Source organism: Ceratotherium simum, chromosome 2 (assembly GCF_057802395.1).
Source record: "Ceratotherium simum simum isolate JZ-2026a chromosome 2, ASM5780239v1, whole genome shotgun sequence".
Lineage (NCBI taxonomy): Eukaryota > Metazoa > Chordata > Mammalia > Perissodactyla > Rhinocerotidae > Ceratotherium > Ceratotherium simum.
In genome coordinates, this window is record NC_141901.1 from 67,380,713 (window position 1) to 67,395,179 (window position 14,467).

Below are 14,467 nucleotides of genomic sequence, written 5' to 3' on the forward strand. Positions count from 1 at the left end.
CTTGGGGCGTGCCCGGGATCCGAACCCGGGCCGCCAGCATCAGAGCGCGCGCACTCAACCGCTAAGCCACGGAGCCGGCCCTGGATGCTTTTAATTTAGTAAAATGGAGGATAACCTTTTTTTTTTTTTCAAGTTTTAAGATTTAGGTTTTAAGTTTGTTTGAGCAATCTACCTAACTTACCTTTGTTAAAAAATGAAGAGAAGAATTTATGGCACAATATAGTTAGATGCATGTGAAAGAAAACTACTTACAGAACATTTTTTTGTATATATATATATACATATATATATATATATATGTATATATGTATATGTGTATATGTGTATATATATATATACGTATATATATATTTTGTGAGGAAGATTAGCCCTGATCTAACATCTGATGCCAATCCTCCTCTTTTTGCTGAGGAAGATTGCCCCTGGGCTAACATCCTTGCCCATCTGCCTCTACTTTATATAGGACATCGCCACAGCATGGCTTGACAAGCGGTACATCGGTCCGCGCCCCGGATCCGAACCTGTGAACCCCAGGCTGCTGAAGCAGAGCACGCAAACAACCACTATGCCACTGGGCCGGCCCCAGAACATTTATATTTTGAATTTCAATTTTCCAAAGTTGATTAATTGTTATTTATGAATACCTCATATATTGAATACTCCTGTATGTTAGGTACTCTGCTAGTTATTACTCGATGCTTCCTGATGATGAAAATAATTGTAACCTCCGCATCTTGATCTTCAATCCAATTATCTAATGGAAAATATTCGGTAGTTGAATGTTTGAGGTATATTGTTACATAATAAAATTTTATTTTATTTCATTTCTGCAGAACTATTATGGATCTGCTAAGATGATTTTTTCTGACAACCCACTTGGTCTAACCTGTGGAATGGTATGTCCCACCTCTGATCTTTGTGTCGGCGGATGCAATTTATATGCCACTGAGGAGGGACCAATTAATATTGGTGGATTGCAGCAGTTTGCCACTGAGGTATGTAAGATGTACACATTGTTTTATTCCCCCGTAATTCACAAAAATCTTAAAATAACTTTAATTCTTGCTATTTTGTTGATATCCAGCATTTTTAGTGTGTTACATGGCTCAAGTATAAATGTGTTGTGCCATAAACAGTATTTTTATTCAAGCATTTGGCAAGAAAAATGAAATTTTATAAAACCATATGTCAAATTCATTGCAATCCCAGAAGGTTATTAAAGTACTTTGACTGAAAGTTATATATATTAGAGGATCTGGAAATAGAATTTATTTATTAACCTTACATTGGAGTATGGTAAGGGAACCCCATTATGAAAAGGCTATCTCACTTAACATTCTTTTCCCTGAAACTCTCCTTAAGCTTTACAGCTTGAAATAATACATCAGCATTATTTTATAATATTTTTTTGAGTAATCGTGGTTACAGAATTTTCAAAACCCCTGAAACTCAATATTCTTTAACAGTAGATTTATAAACTTATAGATTAGAATCAGATGTGTTATTTGGCTACAAATTTATAATGAAATAAAATGAAAGCATTTGTCACTATTTATCCCATACGTTTGGATGATGGCTTTCTCTTTTATGAATCCTTTGTAAATGACTTTGATTCTCTGGGACATCTTATGCTCTCTGGGGTCTCCTGTTTGGAGTCAACTACCAGGTCAATTCCCATGTATCATTTAAATGATCAGCTTATATGGAGGTTACAGTAAGATTTTGTAATCCTTGGGGTCCAGTTGGCTAGAAGGCCAAATTAAATGCCTGTCAACATTAAATTTTTAGTTAATGACTTCCCTATCTGGTTTTGTCAACTTAAACACAATGTATTCTTTCCTTTTAGGACCCCTCCCATAATATCCCTCAAGCTTAAGTCTCACTTTGCTTTTAGTAATAAATCAAGGTTATTCCCTTCCTGCTTTCTGACAGGTTAATTCTAAGGAAGGGCTCGTGGGAATGAGAAAATAGAAACAATTTGAGGTTGTGAGTTGTTGCAATAAATTCTTGGATTTAATTTCTTTTCTTACCAAATTCAAAATTACATTAGGCTTACCTGACCAGTGCAAGGTATGAGCTTTACAACCTGAGAAAATCCTTAGTTGATGGAGAAGATTCACTTGAATTCTTCCACATCTTTTTTGGGGACCCATCACCTCTTCATTAAACCAGGGCAAGCTTTCAAGGATGTAGTAAGTGAAAGGCCATACAATATGTATATGAATTAATGCTGCATTTCAAAACAAAATGAGTTAAAATAATGTTAGTTTGTCAGTGACCTGGACGAGAGAAAGAGAGAGAAACACCATTCTTTTGAGAACTCTCGCTTGATTTTAATGAGGTTCATAACACCCCTTCCCAAAGCAAAGTCTGTTTATTTAAGGCATAGCATAAATTAAGATGGCATTAAATGCATTTTAAGTGAATCATGGAATTAGGAATAGGAATGTATCTTCTTATTCTGTTCCAATTATGCTTTGTATAACTGTGACTTCAGATATATCTATCAAATCATAAATAAAAATCTCCCAGTGCAACTATGTAGAAAAGCTTTCATTCATTTTCTTTAAGTTGGCCACTTATGGCAAGTTATTTTAGAAAGTTCTGTATTCCCTAAGTCAAAAGGCAGTTTACTTAAATTTACTCAACTGTCAAAGTTGTTATGAAGATAAGTGAAATGCAAATAGCATATTAATTGACTGCCAGTGGAAAGAAAAAGTATAAAGTGCAAAATACTATAATTCTTTCAAACCACTAAACTATTGATGTGAGTACTTAAGTCGAAGCAGGACATGATGCAAATAATTTTGTGTTTTGGTTGTTTGATAAAACAATGATTGATTTTTGACCTTTAAAGGAATACAAATCTATTTTTCAACCAAATTAAGCAAAGGTTAAGAAAGCAGACTAAAATAGTATGATGTTTTTCAAAATTGTTTTTCCTGTAACGTATAAGTGATTTTTAAAATATCAACTCTGTAGTCTCCCACTATTGGTTAAATCCATGCCCTATACTTTTCCATTTGAACATGGGCTTATGATTTGGAGGGACTGTAGTAAAAAGGAATAAATCACACAAAGGACAGCCTGCAGTAGAATCAGGAGGCCAGCTGCTTTTTTTTTTGTCCTGCGTTGTCATTATTATTCAATCCTTTGCTATCCCCACATCTGCAGTGACCTTGCTTCAGACACTTTTGTGTGCCCGTGGGACAAACAAGCTACGAGGTGATTCCGACTCTATGAGGCAGTTTTTCCTAGTTCAGTTAGGTATAACAATATTGCTTCAGTAAAATAACTTGGAAATAATAGTTTGATGTGGATTTTCTTATCAATCTCATGAGGGTTTTAAAATTTCTCTACACAAAGGTAACCCTTGAAAATTTTATTTTGAAATGTTTGAGTATTTAATTGAATTTTTAAGAAATTGTATATTTTTCACATTTAATAGACCAACTGCACTCTCATTGCCTCTCAAATTTAATGAATTGTTGCAAAAGGAGAATGAAATGAGAATGTAGCTTTCTTTTTTTTTAAATTATTTTATTGAAGTCGTAAAGGTTTATAACATTGTATAATTTCAGCTGTACATTATTATCAATTTCTGTATAGACTGCATCATGCTCACCACCAATAGTCTAATTTTTATCCCTCACCATACATATTTGTCCCTTTACCCCTTTCGCCCACCCCCCCAGCCTCTTTCTCCTCTGGTAATCACTAATCTGTGGTCTTTATCCATGTGTTTGTTGATTTTCCACATATGAGTAAAATAAACCAGTATTTGTCTTTGTCTATCTGGCTTATTTCACTTAACATCATACCCTCAAGGTCATCCATGTTGTTGCAAATGGGAAGATGTTGTCTTTTTTTATGGCTGAGTAGTATTCCCTTGCATATATATACTCCATCTTATTTATCCGTTTATCCGTTGATGGGCACTTGGGTTGCTTCTACATCTTGGCTATTGTGGATAATGCTGCAATGAAGAGAATGCAGCTTTCTACTCATTTCCTAAAGTTTGAAAAATAACTATGAGTACATAATTAGCTGCATGTCAAATCATTTTCCTTCTACTGATGTTAAAGAGTTATTGGGGAAATTTAGAAAAATTAAAATTAATTCCAGGGTTCTAAAGTTTGACTTTAAATGTTAAAATCAATGAAGACCAGAGGATGAGAACTGAAAATTGCTGCCTCAATTATGAATTTTTAGGAATACATTAAATTATGAAATTGGTATCCAAAAACAGTGTTTGTTTTCCACAATAAATATTCTGTGGGATTATTTATTTTAATACCTATTAAATATATTGTTTTGTGTGGCATATACTTCTTGACACTGTACTTTTAGTTTAGTTTTTATAGTTTTAGTTAAGAGTAGAACTGACAAATGGAATTCCATACTAAATCAGATGACTGAGAACAGAATCTCTTTAGATTTTTGTTTAATTGTATCTCTCAGCAGGTTTTTTATATCACCTCTCATTTGACATTACCCAGTTCTTGTCCTACCATCATGTACTATTTATCTATTTATACATCATCTTATACTATTTCTATTTATTTCTATGTTTTGTTGAGTAGACACAGTTCAAATCAAATTGATCAGTACTTAAAATGCAATAAAGTATACACTTATACAATTCAAACAGCCAGGTGTTATGAGACTACATTAAAGAACATTTTACAATTACTTAAATTACATCAACATTTATATTTTGCCTTAAATCACAATAAATAGTTTGAAGAATTGTGAATGAGGAAGGAACATGCTTACTTGAGTTACTTTGTGATTATTTTACTATGACAAATATTATTTCTACCATATCTTCATGTTGAACATGAAAGTCCCTAAAAGCCTTCAACTTTTGCCTTCTAAGCATATTTGAGGGGAGTATAAAAATACGTGTACTAATAAATAAGAGTATTCCGTGTCCTTTCTCAAATAATGTATTTATGTGATATATCCCATCTATCAAAAAAAGTGAAAAAAAAAGTGGAAAAGTAGAGAAGACAAAGAAAAAAAATAAATGCAGTCCTCAAATTAAAACAAATTACAAAAAAAAATATATATATATACATAAACTGAAATATGAGATTGGGTATACTCTAACTGTGTGTTATGTTGATTGCTTTATAAGTAAGATCATCAAATGACAGAGATACTTTGGAGAGTGAATGAAGATGTTATTAATAATTAATCCAGTGCAGCAGGCACAAACCAGGACTCTCCCAGGCGAACTGGCTTGTATAAACACCCAGTGTAATAAGCTCCCACTAGGTAAGGATTCAATTAATCAAACAAACATTGATTAAGCATCGATTAGAGCTAAGTGCTGTTGTAGTCTGCTTCCAAACTACAGGTCCTGGGAAACATTGTAGTTACTTAGGAAATAATAAAAGCCAAATTTAATTTCAGTTAAATTTTGTAGCAAACTTAATAAGACATATGCATTTACATTAGCATCCTTGGACTGATAATCCAATCTTCATTAATTTTTGTCACTTGGTTTTGGAGGTGATTAGACCTTAGCACAAAGGGAAGGATCCGGCAGGGAGAAAATGTAGAGTATAAATACACTATACTTGCATAGCACTTGAATGCATTTCTGTAATATCTCACTTTACAATGTTGAGAAACACCCTTGAGACATGAAAGCTAGGTAATGTTTTTCCCATTTGGACATGAGAAAACTAAGGATCAAAGTGATTAAAAAATCATAGTTAACATTAAACAAACTCCTCTTGCCCTGGACAATGTTAGGTACATTACTCAGAACTTGGCTAATCCTCAGAATAACCCTTTAGGTAAATGTTATCATCTCCATTTTATGTATGAGTAGCAAGAGGCTCCGTGAAATTAACTTCCACAAGCTCACATCTAATGAGGCAGATCTAGAAAACAAACCTATTGCTCTAATTTCCATTGTTTCACAAACTCTAAATTGCCCCAGATAATGTTACAAGTCATCGATCCAAACTCAGTGTAAACCCAGAGTTTCTGGCTGCAAGTTCACAATACTGCACCTTGTTGGCTCAGCAACATATACCTCAGTCACTGTACCTCACAGCTCACAAAATGAAGTCACTGTACCTCATTTGCTGTGAAATATGAAACAACTATATTAAAATAAATTGTGTTAGATGAACACATATGTCTCAGTCATTTTCTTTGTACATTTACCAAGAGCTTTTCTTTTTTCTTCTTTTGTTCTTCTGGCCATCGAAGGATTATTGTATAACTAGGATCCAGGTTTTGTGGGGCCAGAGATGGTAAACTTTGGGTTCCTTCTATGAAAAATTACACAAAAGCACTACTACAAAATTCAAATACAGAGCCTCGGAAGGGGCCCATCCAATGAGGGGCCCTGAAGCTCAAGTTTATATTTAAAGTTTTATTTTAGTTTGGTAAGCCTAAGCCTGATTTTGTGATAGCTGGGCTAAAAGTAAATTTAGGAATGAGTCTAGCACAGTTATGATACAGTTTGGCAAACTGGTCAATAAGTTCTTTCAGTTCATGTAGCTGATCTAAAACTAAGATAAATTACCATGATAATGAATAACAACCAATATTTATGTCTAATACCTTTTATAGTTCATTTATAAATAGAATATGGATTAGAGAATAGTTTTTAGATTAATTATATCTCACACTTGCCTTATTGTCCCAAACTTGTATCATCTTTGAATAAAATTTCTCTATGCTATTTCTATTTAAAGCAATATTATTAATAGTTCGTGAATACTGTTCATACGGAAAAAAAGGTAACAATTGCTGGAAGAAATAAGATATACATGAAAAATATACATTAAACAGTAATAAAATCAATAGTTTATACCCTGATGAAATATTACTCGGGGATGCAAATGCAAGTAATATCGGTTAAGGCTTCATTTGTGTCTCTCCTTTTGGTCTTAATGCAATGATTAATAGAAAGGAATAATGTCTTGATAGATTTCACTAAATATTTGACATTATTCTCCAAAAACCTGTAGAAATCCATTAAAAATACTCAGTGCTGGCACAATGATTGATAATAAAACTCTAGGACTGAATGAATTACTAGATGATTTTTAGCACAATATTTTAGTTTGTTTTAAAACTATATATTAGTATCTAGAACTTCAAAACATAAAAGTAAGTTTCAGAGATTTGGGGCATTAGCTTTGAAATTTACCAAAATTGCATGGTTGTTAAGATCATTTTCTATTAGTTTTTGTTTTTTTTTTTTTTTCTGAATTTTTTTTTTTTTAAGTCCAAATATATATACTCTTGTGGGCACCTTACAGTTTAGAATGATGGATTTTCATTGGCTTGAGTGTTAACAACTTAAACATACGCATATTTTCATGAATATGTTTGAGGAATAGTAGCATAAAGTAGCATAAAGCAATAATATTGTGTCAGCACGAATCACTTATAAGAGGCGTGATGCTGCGAGTTAAACCACCCATTTTGCTCTAAGTATAATAATAAATGAAATATAATAAGCAGATAATAAAAATTAATAGTTGAAGTAAAAAGGAAGATAAATACCTTTGGGGACCAGAAATGGTATAGAAATGTTCCACAGTAAACAGAAGACTTGGCACAGTTTGCTAGACTCTGCATAAGCCATCAGGGGCTACTGGAGAGTGTGACTTGTATGGGATAATAAGTACCCAAAACATTGTGCATGGTAGAGGACTGGACTCACTCACTTCTGGTAGAAAGTTAAAAAAGTTGATGCAACTACTGCACAGGGCTGGGGTTATATAAAGCTGCAGAGAGAGCTGTGCCCCAGTGTTTCGGACACGTGACTAGGGGCACAATAACTTGCTTCTGTGATGGCTCTAAATATCACCTGGGGACTGGAGCCCTGGCCTTTTACTAGGAGACTTGGTTCTGCAGTGGGAGAGAGGGAGAGGAATGACGGTGGGTGCAGGTCACCACAGACTTGATATAGGAAGCAAGAGGGTAAGTGCAATGCAGAAAAATTTCACTCAAAATAAGTCTGTAACAAAAAGTTCAAAACTTCATTAAAAAAGCTAATGCTACCGGTGATAATCAAAAGCCTCGACCCATAGATGACTTTATCCTAATGAAACACAAATAATACCATAATCAGGCCTTTAAAATAAATAGGCATAAAATAATAGCCATAAAAATAAGATAAAATTATGAAAAACAACGATGAGTCTGATATGAAAAGTAGTTGATTGAAAATATTGACTGAAATAAAAATACCAAAAAATGAGTTAAATTTTGAGCTGGCTGTAGACACACATATAATTGGTGAACTAAAAAAGAAATATGAGAAATTCAACCAGAGTACAGTAAAGAGATATAAAGAAATGAAAAGTATAATAGAGAAGTTAAGAAGCTTAGAAGACATATGAAAGGAGTTCCTGAGGTAGAGAAAGAGAGATTGGCAAAGAGCAGCCTTAATGCAGTTATGGTAGAGAATTTTCCAAAAGGAAGGAAAGAAGTGATGTCTTCACCTGGACCCATGGTTGTCAAGGGGTTCAGAATAGGTCTCCTCAAGATCTGCCACTTTGGCATGTGGAATATTTTGAGCTAAAGGCAATTGAGACCCTGCAGGCTTAAGAGAAACTTTTACTCTCATTAAATTTAAATTGGAGGCCTTGTCCGTAATAAGATTTATTACCAGAAATAAGTTCTTATGACCTATCTGTACGGCAGGGCAAACCTCTAATTACTGAACATCTGCTCTTCTTATCATCCTGTGAACTACCCTCCTCCCCTCTGGAGCCCCAGGCCCCTATCCCATTCCTTAGCTCATGATGGCAAAATACCTCATTTTACCCTTCTGTCTCTGACCCTCTCATGTATGTGGGGTTCCCATATGTACAAAATTAAATTTGACTTTCTTCTGTTAATCTGTCTCATGTCCATTTGATTATTAGACCGGCAAAAAGAACCTTTGAAGGGTAGAGGAAAATTTTTTCTCTCCAACAGTTGTCATACTATGAAATACTGGGGAATCACAAAAGAATCAGCCCTTCTGGAAAAAGGTAAAAGAGATTACTTTAAAACGAAATGACAATTAGGCTAACCCCAGACTTTTCATCAGCATCAATAGATGTCAGAAGCCAAGAGAACAGTCTTTTTAAAGGACTAAGATAAAGAACTTTATTTCTTATTTAACAATAAGAACATTAATAAAGATGTTTTTCAGGCATTTTAAATCTAAGGTGGCTTATCACTCACCTTGTCATAAGAACTGTTAAAAGTTAGTTATTCTTGGGCTGGCCCCGTGGCTTAGCGGTTAAGTGCGCACGCTCCGCTACTGGCAGCCCGGGTTTGGATCCTGGGCGCGCACCGACGCACCGCTTCTCTGGCCGTGCTGAGGCCGTATCCCACATACAGCAACTAGAAGGATGTGCAACTATGACGTACAACTATCTACTGGGGCTTTGGGGGGAAAAAAAAAGGAGGAGGATTGGCAATAGATGTTAGCTCAGAGCTGGTCTTCCTCAGCAAAAAGAGGAGGATTAGCATGGATGTTAGCTCAGGGCTGATCTTCCTCACACACACACACAAAAAAGTTAGTTATTCTTCAGTATGAATTCAACGAACCTGGAATGAAAGAGAAAGAGATGCAAGATACAATGATGAGCAAAGAAACCAGCAAAATATGGTGGTAAATATAATTAAATATTGACTGTAAAGTAATAATAACAATTCATTTTGAGTTGTCAAACATAAAAATTTAATTAAAATTTTATATAATTTGACAAAGAAGGTGTTTGAGGTAGGGTGGGTAGTGCAGTGGGTAGTTAAGTGTGCTAAGGGCCTGTCATGTTTGGAGAAGAAGAGAGAACTGAATAACTTGAGAATGTGTTTTTATAAACATTGATATACCTATGTTAAAAATTAAAAGATAATCACAAAAAATAAGGAAATACAATCTGTAACTTCCAAGCCATCATTGAAACAAAGAGGAGTGGGCGAGGAGAAAACTTAATCCAGTGAGAGATAGGAAAGGAGAAATAAAACACAGAAGAGAGAGAAGCAAAGAAAAAGCATGGTAAACAAGAAACACAAAATGAATAGTAGAAATAATTCCAAGCATATAATTAATCACAATAATTTATATTTATTAAATTTGCCTATTAAAACATAAGTGAGTCTAGTATGGATTAAAAATAAATACTCCAGACTGCTATATGATGTCTAGAAGGGAAAGACCTTAACAGAAAACTTGAAAATAAGGTGGTTGAAAAAAGATATACTATGCAAACATTAACCGTATGAAAAGTAGCGTAGTGATATTAATATGTAGCAAAGTAGAATTTTAGGGAAAAAGTATTAATAAAAATAAAGAGAAAAATAAGTAATGAAAAAAGAATAAATGTCTTAAAAGATGTAACATTCACAAACCTGTGTATACATTATATCATAGCCTTACTCAAAATTAGTAAGGTTTATTTGAATAAAGCTTATTGATTGATTTAATAAATCTATAAAGATTCCTGCACTGAACTAATACAGAGTGAACACAACCTTTCATGCACTTGTGTAACATTTATCAAAATTGACCATGTACTGGGTCAGAGACGGTTATATATATTTCCAAATAAGTACAACAGACTTTTTTTTCCTACAACATAACTAAATTAGAAATAAAAAATAAAAATATTACAAAAATGAAGACAATAACAATAACAAATTTATGTTTGGAAATTTAAAAAACATGTTTGTAAATAATTTATGGGTTAAAAAGATCATCACAATAGAAATTACAAAATATTTAGACCTGAATGACAGCTTCCATTGACAACCTATGAAATGTGGCTGAAGTCATTTTTACATGAAAATTTGTGTTGTGTGTATAACAGAAAAGATAATGTATAAATTAGTAGTGTTCATCTCAAGGAGTTAGAAAGAGAACAAATGGGTAGGAGGGGTATGGTGGTGACAGTGGTAAATTCTAAAAAAGTAGAAGAAAAGAAATGAAAATAATAGAAAAATAATGATCATAAAAGCAAAAATAATGATCTTCAAAACAAAAATCTGGCTCTTTGAAAATGGTTTAGTAAATGATTGTCTAGAATATTGAGTAATAACCAGTACATTTCAGTTGTGACTGCCTTCTAATTACTGTCCTTTTATTATTTTATTAATCTGTTTATAAAGTAGCATTGGCTCCATAGTTAATCATCACTGCTGTTTCTAGAAAAAATCATAGAAATACAGAACATTCAGCTGAAGCTGATAGGACCGGGAGGATCTCTCCAGTCCACCATGTCTCCATCACTCTCTGTTGCCTCCCTGCTATCCTCTTGTCTTCAGCAAGCTGTAACATAGATTGCCTGGCCCCTGGCAGCTTTAGTTTCCAACTCCAGCATTAAATACACATCTGAGTGACTAAGTAGGTATTAGGCAGTGTCTGGATGCGAAGGATACAGTGATGAACAAGGTGGGAAAGATACTAGCCCTCAGGGAGCTTATTGCCTAGTGAGAAAGACAGACGATTCAGCATGCAAAATTACAGTGAAGTGCTGAGCAGGGACAGTGAGGCAGTACTATGGGAGCCAGTAGCTAGGAAACCTAATAGATAGCCTACCAGGGAGGGGAAGTTGAATTGAGAAAGTGAAATGTTTATTTATTTGTTTATTTTTATTTATTTGTTTATTTATTTTTTGTTTATTGCAGTAACATTGGTTTATAACGTTGTATAAATTTCAGGTGTACGTCATTATACTTCTGTTTCTGCATAGGTTACATCATGTTCACCACCCAAGTACTAATTACAACCCATCACCACACACACGTGCGGAATTATCCCTTTCGCCCTCCTCCCTCCCCCATTCCCCTCAAATGTAAACTGCGTCCTGAACAGTGTTCATCAAGTGCAGCAAAGTCAGGAGTGGGCGAGTATTCAAGGCGCAGGGAACAGCATGAGCATATCCTGAAGGCAAGTGGGTACTTGTATTGGTTCCTTTGAACCTGCATATGACTTTGGATCAGTAATGTTGCTCGTAACCAAACTATACACACCTATGTTTTCAAACTGTATTAGCTCAACTTCAACCATTTAATTCAGTTGCACCCTCAAATCTCAAATATAACACATAGTGCATTTATAATAAAAATATGAACTATAATGTAAGAATAATAACTTAGGAATCTGTTCTGTTGTCTATAAAATGAGCAATCATCCCTAACTTTGAAGATTGGTTCACATTATCAGTCTTCACAATAAATTGCTGACATAATTATTACTCTCCTAATTTTAGAGCTGACATTTAGAGAGGTAGTCTTCTCTAAGATAGCACATATCATTTTTTTTTTTAAGATTTGGCTCAGGTGTTGTCTTTCCTCCCTTCTGGTTAAGTTTTCTTTCTCATGGGCTCCAAAAGAGCACCATATGTAAAAATGAACCCTACGCATGACAGATTGATTGTAATAATTTTTCTATATTTAAGACATGTGAGTACTCTGTTACCCAGGGAGCTACTTACCCGAGAGTCTCTGTTTGTCTTAGTCACCTGGTGTCTAGTGCATAGAGGGCACGTAAAGATATTAACTGAATTAAAGTGGAAATTGAATGGAACAATATTCTGATCTCAAATTACACAGTATTTTTACCATGCTGGAGATGTCTCACAATAATATCTATTTTAATAATAAGAAAATAATGAAACAAATCTTTAAGAATTACTAATACTTTAATAATTTTGATAACTGAAAATTTGCCATGGCATGAAGTTTTCCTTATTTCAGATACATTTGAAACACTGTTCCCACTTTTGGTGTCCCTTGTGTAATTGTTTTGAAGAAAACTGTCAGGTAGCCCAAGAATACTTTCTCTCAAAGGAGGAGTGCAGTGAATAGTGTGTACTCAGTATTTCCTTTGAATTCTTTTACAAAAGGAAGCAAGTTACAAGGAAAATTACAGAGAAGCATCTCCTAGAAGGCATGTAATTTGAGGTAACTTACTTTTGGATGCGCAGGAATAGCAGTCTTTTTCCATTCAAGCATTCAAAAGATAACCAGACTGTCATACTGCTAATTAAATAAGGCAAAGAAACTGAAACCAGCAAAATGAAAATCAATGTAGTATTATTTTTATTAAGATTTCTCTTAGACCTACACTGATGAAATAAATAATAACTCTTTAGAAATTACTAGAAATTATGTTTTATTTTTTAACAAAATTAAGCTCAATACTTGCAAAAATACAAACCTCTTAAGAGGTAGGCAGAATGCAGGCATCCTTTTACAATTCATCCTTCAACTAGTGGAGATATTCCAAAATTTCCAAGAATATTTTGTCATGATTTCCCCATAGTTTGTTTTTGCTTTTGCTTGTTTAATAAGAACAAATAGAGTAACTGAGGAAGAATTATAGCTAAAAAACATTCGTGTTTATTTTCATTATGTACCATTTTAGAAAGTAAGAAAGATTAAAATGAGAAAGTTACCCTGAAATTAGAATTGGTAAATATCTTTGCATTTACCATGTTATGTTCTTTTTCATTTAGAGAGCACTATATAATGATTAAAAAATTACAGTTTCCGTCTCCAGAATGTGAGGAGGCTTGAAGGAAAATCCCATGGTCCCTCTCCGTGTCTCAATCTTTCCATTTTTAAAATCAGGATAATCTCTCCCTTGCCTCAAAATAATGTGAAAATTATGAAGAAAATGCTAGTAAAGTCAATTTGGAGTGATGAAAGAAATACACTTTCCAGATGAATGAAAGATCAGAAATCACATGGTGATTATGCAGGGAATGTATTTTAAAATGCTCCTCAAGAAGAATATTCACTTATAAATAACCATCCTTCCGAATCACTGAGGAAGAACTGTGTTTCCTTGGTGACTGTTACTCATTTGTTGAAGCCTATAACTGGAGTTCAGGAATTTTGAATTTATCAGAATCTTGTTGGATGCCTACCTTGGGGTAGAATTCTACTATGCCCTGGGGTTACAGATGGGAGGAAAAATCCTCTGATTAATTTATAACCTATAGGGAAAGTCAGATTGTAAGCTATAATGTTAAGTGAAAAAAAATTATGTAAAGCCCCTAGCTAAGTGCCTAGAAGATAGTAAGTGCTCAGTTATAGGTAGCTAAACATAATTTCAACAGCAGTGAACCTACTGGTAAGCCCCCAGCTAGGTCCTTCATAGCTAGTTCAAGGCCTTTTTTGTTGTTTTCTCTAACACAGGGCTAACAATGTTGTATGGCTCTGTAAATGTTTGTTATATACTGCTGATGAAAAGTAACATAATCTTAAAATAGTCCAGGTGCTGCAGCATTGGTAGGGAAAGGAACACCTTCAAAAGGATATAAATATAAACTATTTTGGTTGATCACAAGATCATGCGTGTCTTAATGCATCTAACTACTTTAGTTTCTCAGGTTGCAGAACAGCAGGGTAGGAAACCAGATGGTGTAGTGCTGTGTTTTTCAAACACTTCATTAACAATTTTTTGTTTGTATATTTAGTTTAATTTGTT

At 34.0% G+C, this 14,467-nt stretch overlaps 1 protein-coding gene across 3 annotated transcripts in view; it reads left to right on the top strand.

Moving 5' to 3' along the window:
• The window catches only part of DPYD (dihydropyrimidine dehydrogenase), a 777,563-nt gene that overhangs the window by 208,694 nt on the left and 554,402 nt on the right, over positions 1 to 14,467 (top strand). For all 3 annotated transcript variants that reach the window (XM_004420800.3, XM_087446926.1, XM_087446934.1), the window contains one exon: positions 834 to 995. In XM_004420800.3, coding sequence (XP_004420857.1) covers positions 834 to 995 — 162 coding nt within the window. The remainder of the gene's footprint in view (positions 1 to 833; positions 996 to 14,467) is intronic.